The sequence below is a fragment of the Hakea prostrata genome, chromosome 9 (genome assembly GCF_041222555.1).
Source record: "Hakea prostrata isolate BN-2017 chromosome 9, UWA_Hpros_2, whole genome shotgun sequence".
Taxonomy (NCBI): domain Eukaryota; kingdom Viridiplantae; phylum Streptophyta; class Magnoliopsida; order Proteales; family Proteaceae; genus Hakea; species Hakea prostrata.
Genome location: NC_142608.1, coordinates 38,269,123 through 38,295,709, shown reverse-complemented (window position 1 = coordinate 38,295,709; position 26,587 = coordinate 38,269,123). Strand labels below are relative to the sequence as shown.

Below are 26,587 nucleotides of genomic sequence, written 5' to 3'. Positions count from 1 at the left end.
ATGACTGTATTGGGTCGGGAGGATGAATTGCTCTGCAGAACGTTCCCGGCTTCACTCAAGGGACCGGCCATTAAGTGGTTCAGCAGCCTGCAACCGGGATCAATTAGTAATTTTCGGGAGTTAGCTCAGAAATTCATAGCCCGATTCCGAAGTGCAATCGGGAGCAAAAAGACGTCTGACAGCCTTTTTGGCATACAACAAGGAAGAAATGAGTCTATTCGGGATTATCTGAAAAGATTCGACGAAGTTGCCATCGAGATCAAGGAACTTGATGATCAAGTTGCATACAGTGCACTTTGGAGCGGCATCACACACCAAAGACTTCTGGAAGTCTTGCTAACAGACAAACCCAAAACGTACGGGACATTGTTACGCAAATTCCTGAAGCAAGCCAGCATTTATGAAGTAATAAATGCTCGGGTAAAAGCCGATCGGGAAAGAAGATCTGATCGGGATGTAGATAAGAGTTCCCCGAGTGAAAGAAATCAGGGATCAAAAAGCAAGTGGAGGCGTGACCAAGGGAGAGTGAGTTATACTCTCCTTAATTCAAAGCCGTCGAAAATCCGGATGAACATTCGGGACAATAGTTCTCTAAAATGGCCCGGGAAGCTACGCTCACCACCGGAAGATCGGGATATGACAAAGTACTGTCGATTCCACAAAGACTATGGCCATCACACAGATGGTTGTCGAATCCTGAAATCTGAGATCGAGAAGCTAATCCAGCAAGGTAAACTTGGTAAGTATGTGAGGGAATCGGGAAAGTCCCATAATTATTCCTCAGAACCAAAAAAAAGAGCCCGATCACCTAGCCCAAAAGAAACCGTCAAAAAAGCAGACAAGGGAAAGGAGAAAATGGATCGGGAAGAAACACCTATGTATGTGATTATGGGAGGCCCAACTGTGGGATCAATCAAGAAGGCGAAGCAAAAGGCCCGGTTCGTGGGGGCTGTTCACTTGCCTAAAAAGAAGCAAAATTCAGCCTGCCCGGAACCCATAACTTTTACAGATGCAGATTTGGATGGGGTTATAGCACCTTATGATGATGCGATAATCATCAAGGTTAAAATAGCCAACCGGGAAGTTCACCGAGTATTGGTTGACACGGGCTCTGTGAAACCCAGCCCTAACCTTGACCCGGAAACCTTGTTATTTGTAGGTCTGATGACCCGAAGTAAAGTAAGAAGTCAGCTTTGGGCCATCCCAGTAGAGGACTTGGTGTCTGGCTTTGAATCCATGAAGGTTGATGATGAGGTTCTATTTATGGAAACAGAATCCTGATGAAGATCTAATTAGTTGATGGACTTGGAGTGCTCTCTATCTTGGTTTGAAGGCATTTCTACCTACTAGGTAAGTCACTTGACTTGTGTGCAAAACCCCTTTAGGTTTGGATTTGATCTGGGCCTTCAATTCCCTGTTTTGGCCTTCTTTGTCAAGCATTGGTCGACTGATTGGTCGATCGGGGCCAGTCGACCAATCCACTCGACCAATGGGTGCTGTCTTTGGCAATTAGGTTGATTCTTGCTCTATTTAAGTCTAACCTCGAGTCCACTTCGTATTTGCTGCCTCCAAACCCTCTGGAACGCAACCAAAGACCTCTCGCAAGTCATCTCTCTTGCATCCTTGGAGTTTTCTTGGCGGATCTTCGTCGGAACTCTTCTTTTTGCATCAAAAGGTATGTCTACTCTCTCTTCTTCTCCTACATCTTTGTTTTTCTTTCCTTTTTGAGTTGAGACAGTAGAAGAGATGCTGCATCCTCTGTTGCAAACATCTCTCGAACATGTTCTCATGATCATCCTAAGGATTTAAGGCTAGAACAATGATCTTAACCATGATCATTGCAAGCTTTTGAAGGATTCATGATCAAACCATGATTTAATCTCTGATAATTTCCTAATCTGAATTCTGATCTCTTTGGATCTTCTTTCATTGATCATGTTAGTGGTTAATGGTTGTGTTTTCTTTCTATGATCCATAATCCATAGAATTCTAGTTGTTCTCTTCTACCTTACTATGTGTTCTTCATGATGCATGATAGTTACATATATGGTAAGTTTTATTTCCTTATTTAGATTTATGCTTCTAAGCCCTATTCCATGAAGACCTATGCATGTTTTCATGTTTTCATTACCGAAAGCAATGATCCATCCTCCTATTGTTCTTGTCTTTGTTTTCTATTTCAAATTCATCAAGATCCATGTTTGATTTATTTATGGTAACTTTTTGTTTCCTAATTTGGATCTTGATACCTTGATTTGATTAGTGTTTTGAGGTCCCCTATATGTTAGAATACTACTGATGTAGTCTACCCCTTGATTAGTACCCTTTTGAACCACCAAATTCGGGTTTCATACCTTAAAACTCTGATTTTTTTAAGCTACTGTCTGCATTGGTCGACTGATTGGTCGACTGGACCACTCGACCAATCCACTCGACCAATGAGTACATCAACTCCATAATTGGTCTGTTTCGGATGTTTTGATATATATTCTGTTAGGGATCTTTCCTAATATGTTGTATATACTTGTTTAGGACCTTCTTCTCAAGTTTGCCAAGATCTTACTTGATTTCTTAGGATTCTTTGCGAGTTATAAAAGGTAAGGATGGTTATTTCCTTAATTACATAGATAGCATGAATCTAGTTTCTATATTTGAATATCATTAATATGTTTCCTAAATTAGATTCTTACAATGATATACTACTGTTGCATAACTTTGATTACAGTAGCATTACTTATTCATATTGAATTGATTCATGTATGATTTACTTACCAATGTTATACAAGTGATTGTTATATATCGATTTCTTTCCATATATGGAGTTACCATATATGTGATGATATGAATTGATGCATGTGTATGCTTACGTATGGTTTGGAAAGGAGAGGTGTCCTTTTGACACTTCTGTCCTTGGACTACTACGGGAATATTATGGGATATTTCCGGAGATGCCCTCGGACACCTTCCTAAACTGTTGGATGACATATATAGGATTGTCTAGTAGTGTTTGGCTAGGATGTCCTGTTATGTCGACCCTAATCGGAGGGGTATTGAGACCGAACGACCCGTGGTAGCAATGGGGATTCATGGGCGCTCAAGACCGGTAACCAACCCGTGAGAGGACGGGAATCACATTGTGGGGGCCATTTGTTGGTAGGGTTGCATATGGTTAGACTTGGGCTCACGGGCGCTTAAGACCGGTAACCAACCCGTGAGAGGACGTGAGAGCTTCCCGTTTACCATATGTGGATAACCAATAGGGTTGATGAGTCCGTAGTCCGAGTTGGTCGGTGCCATAGGATACGCCGACTCTAGTGTGAAGGATACCGGAAAGGATCGTCGGGGACGAGGAATGGAAGTATCTCGGATCGACTTGATGTAACCAAGTAGAAGACTTGCATTTGGCTAGGTTTTACCACGACATGCGCCAGATACTTATACCAAATGGTTGTGAGAGAGTGTGTTGACTTAACCCCCCGCCAAGGTTTGTCCTGAGGGATGAAGGACCCATTACCAATCGGCTGCTCAAGACCGGTGAAATGATCCGTGAGAGAATCCAAGATATCTTAAATGGTTGAGGATGTGAGTGGACTTTCCTAAAGAAGTACGGTGCTACGACTTAAAGCATGTCTGCCAATAGAGACCAAAGCATACTTAGAGTTAGATTCATTCATTCATTGTATGTCTCATATCATATTGCATTTATGATTGTTCGGAATCTCGCCATTTATGTTATTATGGATTTTAATCGCTTTACCGAGTTTCTTTGAAACTCATTCCTTTATTGTACATTGTTGTTAGTCTATCCTGCAGTAATTGAGTACTATGACGGTCCCTATGAGGAAGCGCAAGGCGAAGAGACATATCTCCGGGAAGGTGATTGCGGTTACCACAATTACTCGAAGATCCCACGGGTGGTTATGCTCCGTACGATGCTTAGTCCGACCATTGAGTGGAAGCGTCCTTGTGCTATTTATGAGATCTACACCTACAAGGATGTCGTCTACAAAGTGGAGAATAATTTAGTTACCCAATGTACTTGCTACTCGGGATTAGCTTTTATCTAGTTTATTCTTTAGAGCTACTTTTCCGCTGGATGTAAAGTGGGATTTTTGCTTCACTTTACTTATCCGTTTGACACTACGATTATATCTATTATTCCGATTCGTTTATGATTCATTCTTTCATTATTGGATCTATGATTTATCTTCCGCACTCTTGTTATGGTTGTTCATGATTATGTTATTGTTTATGTGGGAGGTTGATCACTCGATACCTGATCTTCGGGCTGTGGATCACACTCTCGGGTATGCCGGATAGGGTACCGGGCCGGGAGGGCGTGACAGATTGGTATCGAGCCCAAGGTTCGAGGAGATCCTAACCACAAAAGACAACAACTGAACATTCCTGAGTCATTGATCCGAAATGACTCTTCTACTCTTAGAAGTGAATAATAGAACACCGAATTAGAAACTTGAACTTTGAGGCATAACGGAACATTTCGAATAACATACCATAATTATACTTGAACAAATGTCACTAATGCAAGGAAAATAAAAGTGCATAACATACAATAATTAAAGAGAAACAAAATGAACTTCATTAATTTCAAAAGTTTTTACAATGATTACATCTGAAATGCATAAATGGAAAATCCTAAAGTACAGTCTATCTAGGTGATCTACTCGATCTCTATATGCTCCGAACTCCTCGCTAGCTGAGTCACCCGATGCTCTATCCGTCCCGTCGAGACTCCATCCTCTCGTACATCTGCTCCCCGTCCGACCTCCATCCTCTCTAGCATGGAAGTCATCGATCTCATCTGTGCACCAAGATCCGAAGTCTCCGGAACCGCATGTGAAGGGCCGCCCGCCTCGAAGTGTGATGAAGGAAACTCGTGATGCACTGGGCTCAGCCTCGCGCATATCTGTATCATCTCCGGCCTGATCATCACTATCGGGACCGATATCCTCTCCTCCATCCTCCGATCCCTCATCCTCATCCTCCGATTCATCATCATCCTCACCCTCCGGACCAGGAGATCTCTCTAACCGATGTAGTCTCATCCGTCGAATGGTCCGAGTCCCAATGGGGTATCCCCGTGATCTAGTGTCCATCGGAGTATCCTCGAAACTCACCCCGAAATGCCCGAAGATCAAAGTCGAAGCCTCCCATAGCAAAGGTTCCGCATGCTAGGCCGCAGAACTAAGTCCAGCATGACCCGCTGAATGATGTAGGAAAGATCGATCTCGAAGCCCATGTAGATGCGGTAAATGACCAAGGCCTCCATCACCGTGACCCGATGGTGATGTCCGGCTTTCGGCATGATGTTTCGGCCGACTATGCGACCGATAATACGTGTAGAACCCGTCATCCGTCCGCTAGTCCACGGTGTGAAGCATCGGCGGCTATCCCATAGCGTAGAGCATATCTCGCGAAGCTCGTACGGCATCGGATGGCTGTCCAGATCTGCTCCTGCAGGTATCCACACACACCGCTGTGGATAGTAAGGGACCTGCAAGATCTCGGCCGTTGTCCGGGTAGAGAAGCGAATCCGAGTCCGAAGGACCCCGCTCCCGAGAACAAGTCCGAGTGGATGTCCCCGGCCCCGAGCCTCCTCTCGTGTAAGTAAGGTTGCTGAAGAACAACCTCACTAGCTCCGGTATACCGGCAAATCCTCGGTGAAGAGGTGAGTCCACCGTAAAGTGTCGAACCTCCGCCGGATCCTGAAGGCTCCGAGCTGGCGTAAGTGAAGTAGACGCCCCATCTCGATGTTACAATAGCTGAAGTAGGCCTCGTATAGAAACTCGGCCTGAGGTGTGTCAAATAGGTCCGGTCTCCTAACCTCCTCTCTAGGCTCGAAAGGAACCTGACCTCTGCCCCTAAGAGCACCTACGATGCGACCTCGACCTCTACCTCCTCCTCGTCCTCCCCTCTCGCATGATGTATCCGTGGGAAGAGACAAGAGACAATTCCAATTAGTGCTATTTCAAGATTTGAGCCAAAAGGGGTATTTTCGTAATTTTTCGGAAAATTTCAAATTTGGGGGAAATTTGATTTGAACATACTAGCATGTGCACAATACTTGGAATTTCATGTCTATGAAGTTGTTTTGATGAAAATCGATCGAAAACTTGGATTAAAGCGAAAAATTCAGCAAGAAGAAATTTGGGGATTTTGCAATTTAGGTCAAAATTGGATTTTTGAAAAGTTGAAATTGGTTAAATCAAATTGTATGGACCTATCTACAATGTCATCTTGAGCATGTAGCATTTGATCTCGTGCGAAAATTTCAAGCGGTTTGAGAGAAAACCGAAATTTTTCTAAAGATATCGATTTCGATATAAAACTTTGCGAGATGAGCACCAAATGTGTTAAAACTTGTTGTCTATGCATGTCATTGTGTTTAAAACCTAGGGAATATGTTTCTAAGCATTCCTAAGCATGATTTCTAGCATTGGATACAAGTAAAGCATGGTTTTATTGAAATGCAAGCATGAGAAGATGAAAATGGAAGAAAGAATGAGAGATTTACCTTGTTTGTGAAGATGGTGTGTTGTGGTGTTGTTGTTGAAGCACTAAATCACCTCAAGAACACTTGTGGGAACTCTTGGATATTTTCCCTAGAGCTCTCTCACCTTTGGAAGAAGTTAGAATGAGGTTGGAATGTGGAAATGAGGCTTATAATGCGAATTTTCGCATTACGCTCTTCATTGGTCGATCGATTGGTCGATCGGGTCACTCGACCAACCACTCGACCAATGGTCACAAGTGACCTCATTTGCTGTTGAATTTTTGGAAAATGTGATTTTTGCCTTATGGAATATTGTTTGATGACTATATGGATATATTTGAGCATGATTTAAGTTTTCAAATCATTTGGACTTGTGGTTTATGTTGAATCTTCGAAATTCGGTATTTTGATGATCTCGGTTTTGCAGAATGGTTACTCTGAGAAGTGGGCGTGGTGAATCCAGTGGTCATGGAGGTGGTGAAATACCTCGGGGAGGTGGTGAAGTACCTCATGGAGGTGGTGAGATACCAAATGCTGATCGGGGTACTCATGAGATCCCCCTGGTGCCCCGAATGTTGGAAGTTTCAGAGATATTGCCAATATCATGGGCAATATGATGCAAGCAACAAGCAGCTCAGTTCAACCAAATGTTGGTGGGATTCATGACTCGCATAATGAGACCCGGGCTGGTGCTAATGTGAATCCTCATGCCGCAGTCCCGAATGCGGGAGGTTTAGTTGGAACTCCTCATACTCGCTTGATGGAGAGTTTTCTCGAAGATGCAAGTACCCACTTTTACCGGAGTTACCAAGGACCCCTTGTTTCCTAACAAGTGGCTTCGTGAGTTGGAGAAGGCTTTCCGGCATCTGCAATGCTCGGAAGCTCGGAAGATTTTGTTTGCCGAGCGAAGTTGCAACAAGAAGCTGATGCATGGTGGATTTCCACTCGTCCTGTTTTGGAAGGTTTGCATGCAGGAGTTGTAACTTGGGAGTTATTCAAAGAGGCTTTTTGTATGAACTACTTTCCCGAGGCGGTGAAGGATGCGAAGGAAGCTGAGTTTATGATTCGACTCAAGGAACTTTGTCCGTGTTGGAGTACCAACAGAAGTTCGAGGAGCTTCATTTCTTTGCTCCGGATTCTTTGAAGGAAGACCTCGCCAAAGCAAAGAAGTTCTTCAAAGGACTGCGCCCGCCATTAAAGCTTATCTCACAGTCCAGCCTATAGTGAGCTATGCTCAAGTGGTGCAGAACTCGAAGAAGTTGGAAGAAACAGAGAAGGAAAGTGCTCGTGTGCAAAAGCCTTGGCGATCAAGGAATTCTGGTTTGGTGGATCGCAATGACCGTCGTTATGTGAGACCTACACCCTACCCCACTCCTACCTTTCGTGCTAAGAGTGTAGGTCAAAACACGGGTTTTCAGCAGCCCGGCAGTTTAAACAAGATGGCGGAAACCGACCACCAGCAAATGCAAGTGCAAGTGCAAGTGCAAGTGCAAGTGCAAGGCCTTTTGTTCGAAGCCCTCTGTTGCAGCCACCCCTGTTGGATCCAGCAATCCCGTTTGCTTCTACCGCAAGCAAGCTGGTCATTTTGCTCGTGCTCGTCCGGCGGCCCGCCCAAGCAGCCCGCCCCTGGTGGTGAAGAGTGCTCCCGCCTCCTCCCCTCGGTAGAGTTTTCAGTATTTCCGAAGATGGAGCAGGATCCAAGCCATGATGTGATTACAGGTACATTGTTAGTCGCTTCTATTTCTACATTTGTCTTATTTGATACGGGTGCATCTCATTCGTTCATGTCATCTCGCATTCATCAAGAAGACTAACCTAATCCCGAGAAGTTGTCTAGTTGTTTATTGATTAGTACACCTACTGGTCCTGTTGTGAAACTAGATAAGGGGTTATCTAAATGTCCCGTGTTGATTGGTGAGAAGAACTTGGAAGCCAATTTTGTGATTCTTGACATGAAGGACTTCGATGTTATTTTGGGAATTGATTGGTTGACAGCCCACAAAGCTGTGTTCCTTTGTTCCTCAAAGAAGATTCAGTTCCATATTTGTGGAAGTCCGGTCTTTGAATTTCAAGGAGAAAAGAGAAGGGTGTAAGAGGTGTGTCTGACCGATGCAAGTCTATGCCCTAGTGGATGATGCTTCATCCGAAGGCAAGGGTATAGTGGAGAAAAGAGTCGATGAAGTCGAGTTGTCCTGCGACTTTGTTGATGTCTTCCCCGATGATCTATCGGGAGTGCCTCCGGACGAGAGATGTCGAATTCTCTATTGATCTCGTCCCGGTGCCGCCTCCCGTATCTAAAGCTCCGTATAGGATGGCTCCTACCGAGTTGAAAGAGTTGCAAAATCAGTTGAATGAGCTCATTGATAGAGGTTTCAGTACAGCCTAGTGTGTCACCTTGGGGAGCTCCGGTCTTGTTCGTCAAGAAGAAAGACGGTAGTATGCGCTTGTGCATCGACTACCGTGAGTTGAATAAGTTGACTATCAAGAATAGATATCCGCTGCCCGTAATCGATGATCTCTTCGATCAGTTGAAGGGTGCAGTTGTGTTCTCGAAGATTGACTTAAGGTCCGGATATCACCAATTGAAAGTGAAGTCTAGTGATATCTTCAAGACAGCTTTCCGAACGCGGTATGGTCACTACGAGTTTAGAGTCATGCCCTTCGGATTGACCAATGCTCCTGCGGTGTTCATGGACCTCATGAACCGAGTATTTCATGATGTGCTTGATAAGTTTGTGATTGTGTTCATTGATGACATCTTGATCTATTCGAAGAGCGAAGAAGAGCATGCGAGTCATCTAAGTTTCACTTTGCAAAGGTTGCGGAAAAGAAGTTGTTTGCTAAGTTTAGCAAGTGTGATTTCTGGCTTAAGAGAGTGGTTTTCCTTGGTCATGTAGTTTCAGCCGAAGGTATTCGTGTCGATCCTGAAAAGGTCCAAGCTGTGGCTGATTGGGAGAGACCGAAGTCAGTAACGGAAATAAGAAGTTTCCTTGGATTGGCGGGTTACTACCGAAGGTTTATTGAGAACTTTTCTCGGTTGGCTGCTCCTATGACTAAGTTGACCAGGAAAGAAGAGAAGTTTGTTTGGTCTGACGCCTGTGAGAAGAATTTCCAAGAGTTGAAAGATAGATTGACCAGTGCCCCGGTTTTGACTATACCTGATAGTTCCGGTGGTATGACAGTTTATACCGATGCGTCAAAGATTGGTTTGGGTTGTGTACTGATGCAACATGGCAAGGTCGTAGCCTATGCTTCTCGGCAACTGAAGGATTATGAGCGGAATTACCCCACTCACGATCTAGAACTTGCCGCCGTTGTCTTTGCTTTGAAGATTTGGAGACATTATCTTTACGGTGAGAAGATTGCCATTTTCACGGATCATAAGAGTTTGAAATACTTCTTTACCCAAAAGGAGTTGAACATGAGACAAAGGAGATGGTTGGAACTAGTCTCCGATTATGATTGTGATATTCAAGTATCATCCGGGAAAGCAAATGTTGTTGCTGATGCTCTTAGTAGGAAGAACCAGAAGAAGACTTTGGATTTGAATGCTTTGAGTTTACCATTGTGGTCTTCTATTGAGAGTTTTGATTTGGAAATCGTCCCTGAGAATTCTGATTTTATTCTTTCGCCATGACGGCAAGATCTGGTCTTAGAGATAAGATTGTTGCTCACAGAGTTCGATCAAGAGTTTTCGACCAAAGTTGAGAAGATTTCTTCGAATCCTGAGTCGGACCCCGACTTTGGTATATCCATGGATGGTGCTTTGTTGTTTAGAGGAAGACTGTGTGTGCCGGCAAACGAAGAAGTTAAGAAAGAAATATTGAAGGAAGCACACCAATCGGTCTTTATCAGACACCCGGGAAGCACCAAGATGTACAAGGACTTGAAGGAACATTTTTGGTGGATTGGTCTAAAGGCGGATGTTGACGATTTTGTTGCCAAGTGTGAGACTTGCCAACGTGTTAAAGCCGTTCGACAACCTCCATCTGGATTACTTCAACCTCTTCCTATTCCTAGTTGGAAGTGGGAAGATATCTCCATGGACTTTGTGACTAGCTTGCCTCGGACAAGTAAAGGCAATGACACTCGTGTGGGTGATTGATGATAGGTTGACCAAATCAGCCCATTTCATTCCTATGAAGATCACTCATACTCGGATAAGCTAGCCAGGCTTTATGTGGATAATGTGGTTCGTCCGCATGGTGTGCCATTGAGTATTGTCTCGGATCGTGATCCTAGGTTCACCTCAAGGTTTTGGAACAGTTTGCGAAGGCCTTGGGAACCCAATTGAACTTGAGTACAGCTCATCATCCACAGTCGATGGACAATCCGAGCGGACAATTCGGACATTGGAAGACATGCTCAGATCTTGTGTGGTGGATATGGGTGGAAATTGGGATGAACACCTAGCTTTGGTTGAGTTTGCCTATAACAACAGGTTATCAAGCAACAATAGGCATGGCTCCATTCAAGGCTTTGTATGGTAGTACTTGTAGGACACCTTTGTACTGGACTCGAGACAGTGAAAGAAAAGTCTTAGGTCCCGAGATGATTGAAGCTACAAGTGCTATGGTAGATATGATAAGAGAAAGGATTAAGTCCGCCCAATCGAGACAGGAAATCTTATGCCGATAAGAGAAGGACCGATTTGGAATTTCAAGTTGGAGAGAAAGTCTTTCTCAAGGTCTCACCAATGAAGGGTGTGATGAGATTCAATGTTAAGGGTAAGCTTAGCCCTCGTTACATTGGACCTTTCGAGATTTCGGAAAAGGTTGGACCTGTTGCGTATCGATTAGCATTACCTCCGTCTCTTGCTGGTGTGCACAATGTGTTTCATATTTCGATGCTCCGAAAATACATAGAGAATCCGGAACACATTTTGCAGCAAGCACCCGAAGGACTTAGTGCTGATTTGACCTATGATGAAGAACCGGCCGAAATCCCTGGATAGGAAGGACAAGCAGCTGCGGAATCGCGCCATTCCTTTGGTGAAGATTCGGTGGAAGAACCATACCCCCGAAGAAGCTTCTTGGGAGAAGGAAGAAGACATGAAGGAGAAGTTTCCTTACCTCTTTGGAAGCACAGGTACGCTTTCAATTTCGGGGACGAAATTTCTTTAAGGGGGGGAGAATGTGAAACCCAGCCCTAACCTTGACCCGGAAACCTTGTTATTTGTAGGTCCGATGACCCGAAGTAAAGTAAGAAGTCAGCTTTGGGCCATCCCAAGAGAGGACTTGGTGTCCGGCTTTGAATCCATGAAGGTTGATGATGAGGTTCTATTTATGGAAACAGAATCCTGATGAAGATCTAATTAGTTGATGGACTTGGAGTGCTCTCTATCTTGGTTTGAAGGCATTTCTACCTACTAGGTAAGTCACTTGACTTGTGTGCAAAACCCCTTTAGGTTTGGATTTGATCTGGGCCTTCAATTCCTCGTTTTGGCCTTCTTTGTCAAGCATTGGTCGACCGATTGGTCGATCGGGCCAGTCGACCAATCCACTCGACCAATGGGTGCTGTCTTTGGCAATTAGGTTGATTCTTGCTCTATTTAAGTCTAACCTCGAGTCCACTTCGTATTTGCTGCCTCCAAACCCTCCGGAACGAACCAAAGACCTCTGCAAGTCATCTCTCTTGCATCCTTGGAGTTTTCTTGGCGGATCTTCGTCGGAACTCTTCTTTTTGCATCAAAAGGTATGTCTACTCTCTCTTCTTCTCCTACATCTTTGTTTTTCTTTCCTTTTTGAGTTGAGACAGAGAAGAGATGCTGCATCCTCTCGTTGCAAACATCTCTCGAACATGTTCTCATGATCATCCTAAGGATTTAAGGCTAGAACAATGATCTTAACCATGATCATTGCAAGCTTTTGAAGGATTCATGATCAAACCATGATTTAATCTCTCCGATAATTTCCTAATCTGAATTCTGATCTCTTTGGATCTTCTTTCATTGATCATGTTAGTGGTTAATGGTTGTGTTTTCTTTCTATGATCCATAATCCATAGAATTCTAGTTGTTCTCTTCTACCTTACTATGTGTTCTTCATGATGCATGATAGTTACATATATGGTAAGTTTTATTTCCTTATTTAGATTTATGCTTCTAAGCCCTATTCCATGAAGACCTATGCATGTTTTCATGTTTTCATTACCGAAAGCAATGATCCATCCTCCTATTGTTCTTGTCTTTGTTTTCTATTTCAAATTCATCAAGATCCATGTTTGATTTATTTATGGTAACTTTTTGTTTCCTAATTTGGATCTTGATACCTTGATTTGATTAGTGTTTTGAGGTCCCCTATATGTTAGAATACTACTGATGTAGTCTACCCCTTGATTAGTACCCTTTTGAACCACCAAATTCGGGTTTCATACCTTAAAACTCTGATTTTTTTAAGTTATCGTCTCGCATTGGTCGATCGATTGGTCGACTGGACCACTCGACCAATCCACTCGACCAATGAGTACATCAACTCCGGAATTGGTGCAGTTTCGGATGTTTTGATATATATTCTGTTAGGGATCTTTCCTAATATGTTGTATATACTTGTTTAGGACCTTCTTCTCAAGTTTGCCAAGATCTTACTTGATTTCTTAGGATTCTTTGCGAGTTATAAAAGGTAAGGATGGTTATTTCCTTAATTACATAGATAGCATGAATCTAGTTTCTATATTTGAATATCATTAATATGTTTCCTAAATTAGATTCTTACAATGATATACTACTGTTGCATAACTTTGATTACAGTAGCATTACTTATTCATATTGAATTGATTCATGTATGATTTACTTACCAATGTTATACAAGTGATTGTTATACTGATTTCTTTCCATATATGGAGTTACCATATATGTGATGATATGAATTGATGCATGTGTATGCTTACGTATGGTTTGGAAAGGAGAGGTGTCCTTTTGACACTTCTGTCCTTGGACTACTACGGGAATATTATGGGATATTTCCGGAGATGCCCTCTGGACACCTTCCTAAACTGTTGGATGACATATATAGGATTGTCTAGTAGTGTTTGGCTAGGATGTCCTGTTATGTCAGACCCTAATCGGAGGGGTATTGAGACCGAACGACCCGTGGTAGCAATGGGGATTCATGGGCGCTCAAGACCGGTAACCAACCCGTGAGAGGACAGGAATCACATTGTGGGGGCCATTTATTGGTAGGGTTGCATATGGTTAGACTTGGGCTCACGGGCGCGTAAGACCGGTAACCAACCCGTGAGAGGACGTGAGAGCTTCCCGTTTACCATATGTGGATAACCAATAGGGTTGATGAGTCCGTAGTCCGAGTTGGTCGGTGCCATAGGATACGCTGACTCTAGTGTGAAGGATACCGGAAAGGATCGTCAGGGACGAGGAATGGAAGTATCTGGATCTGACTTGATGTAACCAAGTAGAAGACTTGCATTTGGCTAGGTTTTACCCCGACATGCGCCAAGATTTATACCAAATGGTTGTGAGAGAGTGTGTTGACTTAACCCCCTGCCAAGGTTTGTCCTGAGGGATGAAGGACCCATTACCAATCGGCTGCTCAAGACCGGTGAAATGATCCGTGAGAGAATCCAAGATATCTTAAATGGTTGAGGATGTGAGTGGACTTTCCTAAAGAAGTACGGTGCTACGACTTAAAGCATGTCTGCCAATAGAGACCAGCATACTTAGAGTTAGATTCATTCATTCATTGTATGTCTCATATCATATTGCATTTATGATTGTTCTGGAATCCCGCCATTTATGTTATTATGGATTTTAATCGCCTTTACCGAGTTTCTTTGAAACTCATTCCTTTATTGTACATTGTTGTTAGTCTATCCCCGCAGTACCGAGTACTATGACGGTCTTCCGCCCCCCCCCCCGGGTCACCCTACTATCGGCATACCCGAGAGTGTGATCCACAGCCCGAAGATCAGGTATCGAGTGATCAACCTCCCACATAAGCAATAACATAATCATGAACAACCATAACAAGAGTGCGGAAGATAAATCATAGATCCAATAATGAAAGAATGAATCATAAACGAAACGGAATACTAAATATATAATCAGAGTGTCAACAGATAAGTAAAGTGAAGCAAAAATCCCACTTTACATCCAAGTGGAAAAGTAGCTCGAAAGAATAAACTAGATAAAAGCTAATCCCCAAGAGCAAGTACTTTGGGTAACTAAATTATTCTCCACTTTGTAGACGACATCCTTGTAGGTGTAGATCTCATAAATAGCACAAGGACGCTTCCACTCAATGGTCGGACTAAGCATCGTACGGAGCATAACCACCCGTGGAATCTTCGAGTAATTGTGGTAACCGCAATCACCTTCCCCGGAGATATGCCTCTTCGCCTTGCGCTTCCTCATAGGGACCGTCATAGTATTCAAGACTGCAGGATAGTCTAACAACATTGTACAATAAAGGAATGAGTTTCAAAGAAACTCGCAAGAAGGCGCTTAAAATCCATAATAACATACATGGCAGAATTCCGGAACAAACATAATGCAATATGATATGAGACAACCAATGAATGAATGATTCTAACTCTATGTATGCTGGTCTCTATTGGCGGACATGCTTTAAGTCATAACACCGTACTTCTTTAGGAAAGTCCACTCACATCCTCAACCATTTAAGATATCTTGGATTCTCTCACGGATCATTTCACCGGTCTTGAGCAGCCGATTGGTAATGGGTCCTTCATCCCTCGAGACAAACCTTGGCAGGGGGTTAAGTCAACACACTCTCTCACAACCATTTGGTATAAGTACCGGCGCATGTCGTGGTAATACCTAGCCAAAATGCAAGTCTTCTACTTGGTTACATCAAGTCGATCCAGATACTTCCATTCCTCGTCCCCGACGATCCTTTCCGGTATCCTTCACACTAGAGTCCTCATAGTCCCCGACTCACGGACTCACCAACCCTATTGATCATCCACATATGGTAAACGGGAAGCTCTCACGTCCTCTCACGGGTTGGTTACCGGTCTTAAGTGCCCGTGAGCCCAAGTCTAACCATATGCAACCCTACCAATAAATGGCCCCCACAATGTGATTCCTGTCCTCTCACGGGTTGGTTACCGGTCTTGAGCGCCCATGAATCCCCATTGCTACCACGGGTCGTTCGGTCTCAATACCCCTCCGATTAGGGTCCGACATAACAGGACATCCTAGCCAAACACTACTAGACAATCCTAGATATGTCATCCAACAGCTTTAGGAAGGTGTCCAGAGGGCATCTCCGGAAACATCCCATAATATTCCCGTAGTAGTCCAAGGACAGAAATGTCAAAAGGACACCTCTCCTTCCCAAACCATACGTAAGCATACACATGCATCAATTCATATCATCACATATATGGTAACTCCATATATGGAAAGAAATCAATATTTACAAACATTTGTATAACATTGGTAAGTAAATCATACATGAATCAATTCAATATGAATAAGTAATGCTACTGTAATCAAAGTTATGCAACAGTAGTATATCATTGTAAGAATCTAATTTAGGAAACATATTAATGATATTCAAATATAGAAACTAGATTCATGCTATCTATGTAATTAAGGAAATAACCATCCTTACCTTTTATAACTCGCAAAGAATCCTAAGAAATCAAGTAAGATCTTGGCAAACTTGAGAAGAAGGTCCTAAACAAGTATATACAACATATTAGGAAAGATTCCTAACAGAAAATATAGCAAAACATCCGAAATGCACCAATTCGGGAGTTGCTGTACTCATTGGTCGAGTGGATTGGTCGAGTGGTCCAGACGACCAATCAGTCGACCAATGCAGACAGTAGCTTAGAAAATCAGAGTTTTGAGATATGAAATCCGAATTTGGTGGTTCAAAAGGGTACTAATCAAGGGGTAGACTACATCAGTAGTATTCTAGCATATAGGGGACCTCAAAACACTAATCAAATCAAGGTATCAAGATCCCAATTAGGAAACAAAAAGTTACCATAAATAAATCAAACATGGATCTTGATGAATTTTGAAATAGAAAACAAGGACAAGAACAATAGGAGGATGGATCATTGCTTTTGGTAATGAAAACATGAAAACATGCATAGGTCTTCATGGTATAAGGCTTAGAAGCATGAATCTAAATAAGGAAATAAAACCTACCATATATGTACTATCATGCATCATGAAGAACACATAGTAAGGTAGAAGAGAACAACTAGAATTCTATGGATTATGGATCATAGAAAGAAAACACAACCATTAACCACTAACATGATCAATGAAAGAAGATCCAAAGAGATCGGAATTCAGATTAGGAAATTAACAGAGATTAAATCATGGTTTGATCATGAATCCTTCAAAAGCTTGCAATGATCATGGTTAAGATCATTGTTCTAGCCTTTAATCCTTAGGATGATCATGAGAACATGTTCGGAGATGTTTGCAACAGAGGATGCAGCATCTCTTCTACTGTCTCAACTCAAAAAGGAAAGAAAAACAAAGATGTAGGAGAAGAAGAGAGAGTAGACATACCTTTTGATGCAAAAAGAAGAGTTCCGACGAAGATCCGCCAAGAAAACTCCAAGGATGCAAGAGAGATGACTTGCAGAGGTCTTTGGTCTGCTCCGAGGGTTTGGAGGCAACAAATACGAAGTGGACTCGAGGTTAGGCTTAAATAGAGCAAGAATCAACCTAATTGCCAAAGACAAAGCACCCATTGGTCGAGTGGATTGGTCGATCGGCCCAGCCGACCAATCACCGACCAATGCAGACAAAGCAAGGCCAAAAACAGGGAATTGAAGGCCCGATCAAATCCAAACCTAAAGGGGTTTTGCACACAAGTCAAGTGACTTACCTAGTAGGTAGAAATGCCTTCAAACCAAGATAGAGATCACTCCAAGTCCATCAACTAATTAGATCTTCATCAGATTCTGTTTCCATAAATAGCACCTCATCATCAACCTTCATGGATTCAAAGCCGGACACCAAGTCCTCCACCGGGATGGCCCAAAGCTGACTTCTTACTTTACTTCGGGTCATCGGACCTACAAATAACAAGGTTTCCGGGTCAAGGTTAGGGCTGGGTTTCACATTCTCCCCCCTTAAAGAAATTTCGTCCCCGAAATTGAAAGCGTACTCCGTGCTTCCAAAGAGGTAAGGAAACTTCTCCTTCATGTCTTCTTCCTTCTCCCAAGAAGCTTCTTCAGGGGTATGGTTCTTCCACCGAATCTTCACCAAAGGAATGGCGCGATTCCGGCCGCTTGTCCTTCCTATCCAGGATTTCGGCCGGTTCTTCATCATAGGTCAAATCAGCACTAAGTCCTTCAGTGCTTGCTGCAAAATGTGTTCCGGATTCTCTATGTATTTTCGGAGCATCGAAATATGGAACACATTGTGCACACCAGCAAGAGGCGGAGGTAATGCTAATCGATACGCAACAGGTCCAACCTTTTCCAAAATCTCGAAAGGTCCAATGTAACGAGGGCTAAGCTTTCCCTTAACATTGAATCTCATCACACCCTTCATTGGTGAGACCTTCGGAAAGACTTTCTCTCCAACTTGAAATTCCAAATCGGTCCTTCTCTTATCAAGCATAAGATTTCTGTCTCGATCAGGCGGACTTAATCCTTTCTCTTATCATATCTACCATAGCACTTGTAGCTTCAATCATCTCGAGACCTAAGACTTTTCTTTCACTTGCCTCTCACCAAGACAAAGGTGTCCTACAAGTACTACCATACAAAGCCTTGAATGGAGCCATGCCTATTGTTGCTTGATAACCGTTGTTATAGGCAAACTCAACCAAAGCTAGGTGTTCATCCCAATTACCACCCATATCCACCACACAAGATCCGTGCATGTCTTCCAATGTCCGAATTGTCCGCTCGCATTGTCCATCGACCGTGGATGATGAGCTGTACTCAAGTTCAATTGGGTTCCCAAGGCCTTCTGCAAACTATTCCAAAACCTTGAGGTGAACCTAGGATCACGATCCGAGACAATACTCAATGGCACACCATGCACGTAACCACATTATCCACATAAAGCCCGGCTAGCTTATCCGAGTATGAGTGATCTTCATAGGAATGAAATGGGCTGATTTGGTCAACCTATCAACAATCACCCACACAAAGTGTCATTGCCTTTACTTGTCCGAGGCAAGCTAGTCACAAAGTCCATGGAAATATCTTCCCACTTCCAACTAGGAATAGGAAGGGGTTGAAGTAATCCAGATGGAGGTTGTCGAACGGCTTTCACACGTTGGCAAGTCTCACACTTGGCAACAAAATCGTCAACATCCGCCTTTAGACCAATCCACCAAAAATGTTCCTTCAAGTCCTTGTACATCTTGGTGCTTCCCGGTGTGTACAAAGAAAGACCGACCGGTGTGCTTCCTTCAATATTTCTTTCTTAACTTCATCGTTTGTGTGCACACACAGTCTTCCTCTAAACAACAAAGCACCATCCATGGATATACCAAAGTCGGGGTCCGACTCAGATTCGAAGAAATCTTCTCAACTTTGGTCAAAAACTCTTGATCGAACTCTCGCAGAGCAGCAATCTTATCTCTAAGACCAGATCTTGCCGTCATGGCGTAAAGAATAAAATCGGAATTCTCGAGAACGATTTCCAAATCAAAACTCTCAATAGAAGACCACAATGGTAAACTCAAAGCATTTAAATCCAAAGTCTTCTTCCTGGTTCTTCCTACTAAGAGCATCAAGCAACAACATTTGCTTTCCCAGATGATACCGAATATCACAATCATAATCGGAGACGAGTTCCAACCATCTCCTTTGTCTCATGTTCAACCCCTTTTGGGTAAAAAAAAATTCAAACTCTTTATCCCCTTAAAAAATAAACATTTTTTCTTTTAAAAAAAAATTTTCAAAATATTAAAAAAAAAAAAAAACGGCGGCAAGTTCTAGATCGTGAGTGGGGTAATTCCGCTCATAATCCTTCAATTGCCGAGAAGCATAGGCTACGACCTTGCCATGTTGCATCAGTACACCACCCAAACCAATCTTTATAAACAAGGTAAATCTCTCATTCTTTCTTCCATTTTCATCTTCTCATGCTTGCATTTCAATAAAACTCTGCTTTTCTTGTATCCAATGCTAGAAATCATGCTTAGGAATGCTTAGAAACATATTCCCTAGGTTTTAAACACAATGACATGCATAGACAACAAGTTTTTACACATTTGGTGCTCATCTCGCAAAGTTTTATACCGAAATCGATACCTTTAGAAAAATTTCGTTTTCTCTCAAACCGCTTGAAATTTTCGCACGAGATCAAATGCTACATGCTCAAGATGACATTGTAGATGGGTCCATACAATTTGATTTAACCAATTTCAACTTTTCAAAAATCCAATTTTGACCTAAATTGCAAAATCCCCAAATTTCTTCTTGCTGAATTTTTCGCTTTAATCCAAGTTTTCGATCGATTTTCATCAAAACAACTTCATAGACATGAAATTCCAAGTATTGTGCACATGCTAGTATGTTCAAATCAAATTTCCCCCAAATTTGAAATTTTCCGAAAAATTACGAAAATACCCTTTTGGCTAAAATCTTGTATAGCACTAATTGGAATTGTCTCTTGTCTCTTTCACAGATACATCATGCAGAGGGGAGGACGAGGAGGAGGTAGAGGTAGAGGTCGCATCGTAGGTGCTCTCAGGGGCAGAGGTCGGGTTCCTTTCGAGCCCGAGAGAGGAGGTTAGGAGACCGGACCTATTTGACACACCTCGGGCCGAGTTTCGTACGAGGCCTACTTCAGCTATTGTAACATCGAGATGGGGCGTCTACTTCACTTACGCCAGCTCGAGCCTTCGAGATCCGGCAGAGGTTCGACACTTTACGGTGGACTCACCTCTTCACCGAGGATTTGCCGGTATACCCGGAGCTAGTGAGGTTGTTCTTCAAAGCAACCTTACTTACACGAGAGGAGGCTCGGGGCCGGGGACATCCACTCGGACTTGTCCTCGGGAGCGGGGTCCACCGGACTCGATTCGCTTCTCCACCCGGACACCGGCTGAGATCCCGCAGGTCCCTTACTACCCACATCGGTGTGTGTGGATACCGCCGGAGCAGGACTCCGGACAGCCATCCGATGCCGTACGAGCTTCGCGAGATATGCTCCACGCTATGGGATAGCCGCCGATGCTTCACACCGTGGACTAGCGGACGGATGACGGGTTCTGCACGTATTATCGGTCGCATAGTCGGCCGAAACATCATGCCGAAAGCCGGACATCACCATCGGGTCACGGTGATGGAGGCCTTGGTCATTTACCGCATCTACATGGGCTTCGAGATCGATCTTTCCTACATCATTCAGCAGGTCATGCTGGACTTAGTTCTCGCGGCCTAGCATGCGGAACCTTTGCTATGGGAGGCTTCGACTTTGATCTTCGGGCATTTCGGGGTGAGTTTCGAGGATACTCCGATGGACACTAGATCACAGGGATACCCCATTGGGACTCGGACCATTCGACAGATGAGACTACATCAGTTAGAGAGATCTCCTGGTCCAGAGGGTGAGGATGATGATGAGTCAGAGGATGAGGATGAGGGATCAGAGGATGGAGGAGAGGATATCGGTCCCGATAGTGATGATCAGGCCGGAGATGATACTGAGATATGCGCGAGGCCGAGCTCGTGCATCACGAGTTTCCTTCATCACATTTCGAGGCGGTGGCCCTTCACATGCGGTTCCGGAGACTTCAGATCTTGGTGCACAGATGAGATCGATGACTTCCATGCTAGAGAGGATGGAGGTCGGACAGAGCAGATGTACGAGAGGATGGAGTCTCGACAGACAGATAGAGCATCAGTTGACTCAGCTAGCGAGAGGAGTTCGAGCATATAGAGATCGGAGTAGATCACCTAGATAGATCGTACCTTAGGATTTTCCATTTATGCTTTTCAGATGTAATCATTGTAAAACCTTTGAAATTAATGAAGTTCATTTTGTTTCTCTTTATTTATTGTATGTTATGCACTTTTCTTTTCCTTGCATTAGTGTCATTTGTTCAAGTATAATTATGGTATGTTATTCAGAAATGTTCTGTTATGCCTCAAAGTTCAAGTTTCTAATTCAGTGTTCTATTATTCACTTCTAAGAGTAGAAGAGTCACTTCAGATCAATGACTCGAGAATGTTCAGTTGTTGCCTTTTGTGGTTAGGATCTCCTCAAACCTTGGGCTCGATACCAATCATCACGCCCTCCCAGCCGGTACCCTATCTGGCATACCCGAGAGTGTGATCCACAGCCCGAAGATCAGGTATCGAGTGATCAACCTCCCACATAAGCAATAACATAATCATGAACAACCATAACAAGAGTGCGGAAGATAAATCATAGATCCAATAATGAAAGAATGAATCATAAACGAAACGGAATACTAAATATATAATCAGAGTGTCAACAGATAAGTAAAGTGAAGCAAAAATCCCACTTTACATCCAGCGGAAAAGTAGCTCGAAAGAATAAACTAGATAAAAGCTAATCCCAGTAGCAAGTACTTTGGGTAACTAAATTATTCTCCACTTTGTAGACGACATCCTTGTAGGTGTAGATCTCATAAATAGCACAAGGACGCTTCCACTCAATGGTCGGACTAAGCATCGTACGGAGCATAACCACCCGTGGAATCTTCAGAGTAATTGTGGTAACCGCAATCACCTTCCTGGAGATATGCCTCTTCGCCTTGCGCTTCCTCATAGGGACCGTCATAGTATTCAAGACTGCAGGATAGTCTAACAACATTGTACAATAAAGGAATGAGTTTCAAAGAAACTCAGTAAGGCAGTTAAAATCCATAATAACATACATGGCAGAATTCCAGAACAAACATAATGCAATATGATATGAGACAACCAATGAATGAATGATTCTAACTCTATGTATGCTGGTCTCTATTGGCAGACATGCTTTAAGTCATAACACCGTACTTCTTTAGGAAAGTCCACTCACATCCTCAACCATTTAAGATATCTTGGATTCTCTCACGGATCATTTCACCGGTCTTGAGCAGCCGATTGGTAATGGGTCCTTCATCCCTCGAGACAAACCTTGGCAGGGGGTTAAGTCAACACACTCTCTCACAACCATTTGGTATAAGTACCGGCGCATGTCAGGGTAATACCTAGCCAAAATGCAAGTCTTCTACTTGGTTACATCAAGTCAGATCCAGATACTTCCATTCCTCGTCCCTGACGATCCTTTCCGGTATCCTTCACACTAGAGTCCTCATAGTCCCCGACTACGGACTCACCAACCCTATTGATCATCCACATATGGTAAACGGGAAGCTCTCACGTCCTCTCACGGGTTGGTTACCGGTCTTAAGCGCCCGTGAGCCCAAGTCTAACCATATGCAACCCTACCAATAAATGGCCCCCACAATGTGATTCCTGTCCTCTCACGGGTTGGTTACCGGTCTTGAGCGCCCATGAATCCCCATTGCTACCACGGGTCGTTCGGTCTCAATACCCCTCCGATTAGGGTCCGACATAACAGGACATCCTAGCCAAACACTACTAGACAATCCTAGATATGTCATCCAACAGTTTAGGAAGGTGTCCAGAGGGCATCTCCGGAAACATCCCATAATATTCCCGTAGTAGTCCAAGGACAGAAATGTCAAAAGGACACCTCTCCTTCCCAAACCATACGTAAGCATACACATGCATCAATTCATATCATCACATATATGGTAACTCCATATATGGAAAGAAATCAATATTTACAAACATTTGTATAACATTGGTAAGTAAATCATACATGAATCAATTCAATATGAATAAGTAATGCTACTGTAATCAAAGTTATGAAACAGTAGTATATCATTGTAAGAATCTAATTTAGGAAACATATTAATGATATTCAAATATAGAAACTAGATTCATGCTATCTATGTAATTAAGGAAATAACCATCCTTACCTTTTATAACTCGCAAAGAATCCTAAGAAATCAAGTAAGATCTTGGCAAACTTGAGAAGAAGGTCCTAAACAAGTATATACAACATATTAGGAAAGATTCCTAACAGAAAATATAGCAAAACATCCGAAAGCAGACCAATTCTCGGAGTTGCTGTACTCATTGGTCGAGTGGATTGGTCGAGTGGTCCAGTCGACCAATCAGTCGACCAATGCAGACGATAGCTTAGAAAATCGGAGTTTTGAGATATGAAATCCGAATTTGGTGGTTCAAAAGGGTACTAATCAAGGGGTAGACTACATCAGTAGTATTCTAGCATATAGGGGACCTCAAAACACTAATCAAATCAAGGTATCAAGATCCCAATTAGGAAACAAAAAGTTACCATAAATAAATCAAACATGGATCTTGATGAATTTTGAAATAGAAAACAAGGACAAGAACAATAGGAGGATGGATCATTGCTTTTGGTAATGAAAACATGAAAACATGCATAGGTCTTCATGGTATAAGGCTTAGAAGCATGAATCTAAATAAGGAAATAAAACCTACCATATATGTACTATCATGCATCATGAAGAACACATAGTAAGGTAGAAGAGAACAACTAGAATTCTATGGATTATGGATCATAGAAAGAAAACACAACCATTAACCACTAACATGATCAATGAAAGAAGATCCAAAGAGATCAGAATTCAGATTAGGAAATTAACGAGAGATTAAATCATGGTTTGATCATGAATCCTTCAAAAGCTTGCAATGATCATGGTTAAGATCATTGTTCTAGCCTTTAATCCTTAGGATGATCATGAGAACATGTTCAGAGATGTTTGCAACAGAGGATGCAGCATCTCTTCTACTGTCTCAACTCAAAAAGGAAAGAAAAACAAAGATGTAGGAGAAGAAGAGAGAGTAGACATACCTTTTGATGCAAAAAGAAGAGTTCCGACGAAGATCCGCCAAGAAAACTCCAAGGATGCAAGAGAGATGACTTGCAGAGGTCTTTGGTTCGTTCCAGAGGGTTTGGAGGCAACAAATACGAAGTGGACTCGAGGTTAGGCTTAAATAGAGCAAGAATCAACCTAATTGCCAAAGACAGCACCCATTGGTCGAGTGGATTGGTCGACTGGCCCGATCGACCAATCGGTCGACCAATGCAGACAGCAAGGCCAAAACAGGGAATTGAAGGCCCAGATCAAATCCAAACCTAAAGGGGTTTTGCACACAAGTCAAGTGACTTACCTAGTAGGTAGAAATGCCTTCAAACCAAGATAGAGATCACTCCAAGTCCATCAACTAATTAGATCTTCATCAGGATTCTGTTTCCATAAATAGCACCTCATCATCAACCTTCATGGATTCAAAGCCAGACACCAAGTCCTCTACTGGGATGGCCCAAAGCTGACTTCTTACTTTACTTCGGGTCATCGGACCTACAAATAACAAGGTTTCCGGGTCAAGGTTAGGGCTGGGTTTCACACGGTCCCTATGAGGAAGCGCAAGGCGAAGAGACATATCTCCAGGAAGGTGATTGCGGTTACCACAATTACTCTGAAGATCCCACGGGTGGTTATGCTCCGTACGATGCTTAGTCCGACCATTGAGTGGAAGCGTCCTTGTGCTATTTATGAGATCTACACCTACAAGGATGTCGTCTACAAAGTGGAGAATAATTTAGTTACCCAATGTACTTGCTACTGGGATTAGCTTTTATCTAGTTTATTCTTTAGAGCTACTTTTCCGCTGGATGTAAAGTGGGATTTTTGCTTCACTTTACTTATCTGTTTGACACTCTGATTATATCTATTATTCCGATTCGTTTATGATTCATTCTTTCATTATTGGATCTATGATTTATCTTCCGCACTCTTGTTATGGTTGTTCATGATTATGTTATTGTTTATGTGGGAGGTTGATCACTCGATACCTGATCTTCGGGCTGTGGATCACACTCTCGGGTATGCCAGATAGGGTACCGGCTGGGAGGGCGTGACAGGCTCATCCGTTGACCTAATCTCGTATGAAGCTTTCAAAAGATTGAAATTGGCTGATGATTTGCTAACCCCTTCATCAACTCCATTATATGGCTTCGCAGGATCCTTTATAGTGGTTGAAGGGACGATCCATTTGGATCTCAAGATCGGGAGGTCACCCCGAGACATGCTGGTTTGGGTCAATTTCATGGTCGTGAAGGAATTATCGGCATACAATGTGATCCTAGGACGTCCGGCACTCAATGCGCTTGAGGCAGTCGTATCCCCTAGGCACATGAAACTAAAGTTCCCGATTGAGGCTGGAGTAGGGGAATGTTGTTCAGATCAATCAGCTTCCCGACAATGCTACACCAATTACTTGAAGGAAAAGCGTAGGCCAAAAAGTTCGGGAACTACTCTGAATGATGAAATCCGAGATGATCGGGACGAAGAAAACATGCAGCGAGCGGATCCCGTAGAAAAACTGGAAAGGATACAACTCAGTCAATCCCTTCCCGACAGAGGGATGTTCATCGGCTCGGAGCAACCGGAAAACTTCAAGAAAGAGCTTACTCAGTTCTTATGTGATAATGCAGATATCTTTGCATGGTCGGCAAGTGACATGCCCGGGATAGACAGGCAGGTAGCAGAGCATAAACTCTGGATACATAAGGGTGCTACCCCAGTCATCCAAAGGTGAAGGAACTTTGCGATAGAAAAGCATGAACCAATCAGGGTCGAGGTGGAGAAATTGGAGAAATCAGGTTTCATAGAACCAATTGAATGCCCAACCTGGCTAGCCAATGTAGTGATGGTCAAAAAGGCAAATGGGAAATGGAGAATGTGTACCGACTACACAGACTTGAACAAAGCCTGCCCAAAAGACTGTTATCCCCTCCCGAGGATTGATCTTCTGATCGATGCTACTGCTGGGCAAGAAGTCCTTAGCTTCATGGACGCTTATTCAAGGTATAACCAGATCTTGATGAGTCGAGAGGATGAGAAACACACCTCATTCATGATTGATCGGGAAAGTTACTACTATCGAGTGATGCCCTTTGGTTTGAAAAATGTAGGGGCCACTTATCAGAGAGCTGTCAACAAAATTTTCCAACGGCAAATCGGGAAGAACATGGAAGTTTACGTCGATGACATGCTCGTAAAG

General features: G+C 43.0%; 1 protein-coding gene across 1 annotated transcript; it reads left to right on the top strand.

Annotated features, from left to right (window-relative positions):
- Positions 1 to 25,556, top strand: LOC149005203 (uncharacterized). Its single transcript, XM_089135811.1, has 2 exons — positions 1 to 1,062; positions 25,545 to 25,556. The coding sequence occupies exons 1-2, from the start codon at positions 1 to 3 to the stop codon at positions 25,554 to 25,556; spliced, it is 1,074 nt and encodes a 357-aa protein (XP_088991937.1).
- Positions 25,557 to 26,587: the final 1,031 nt, after the last annotated feature.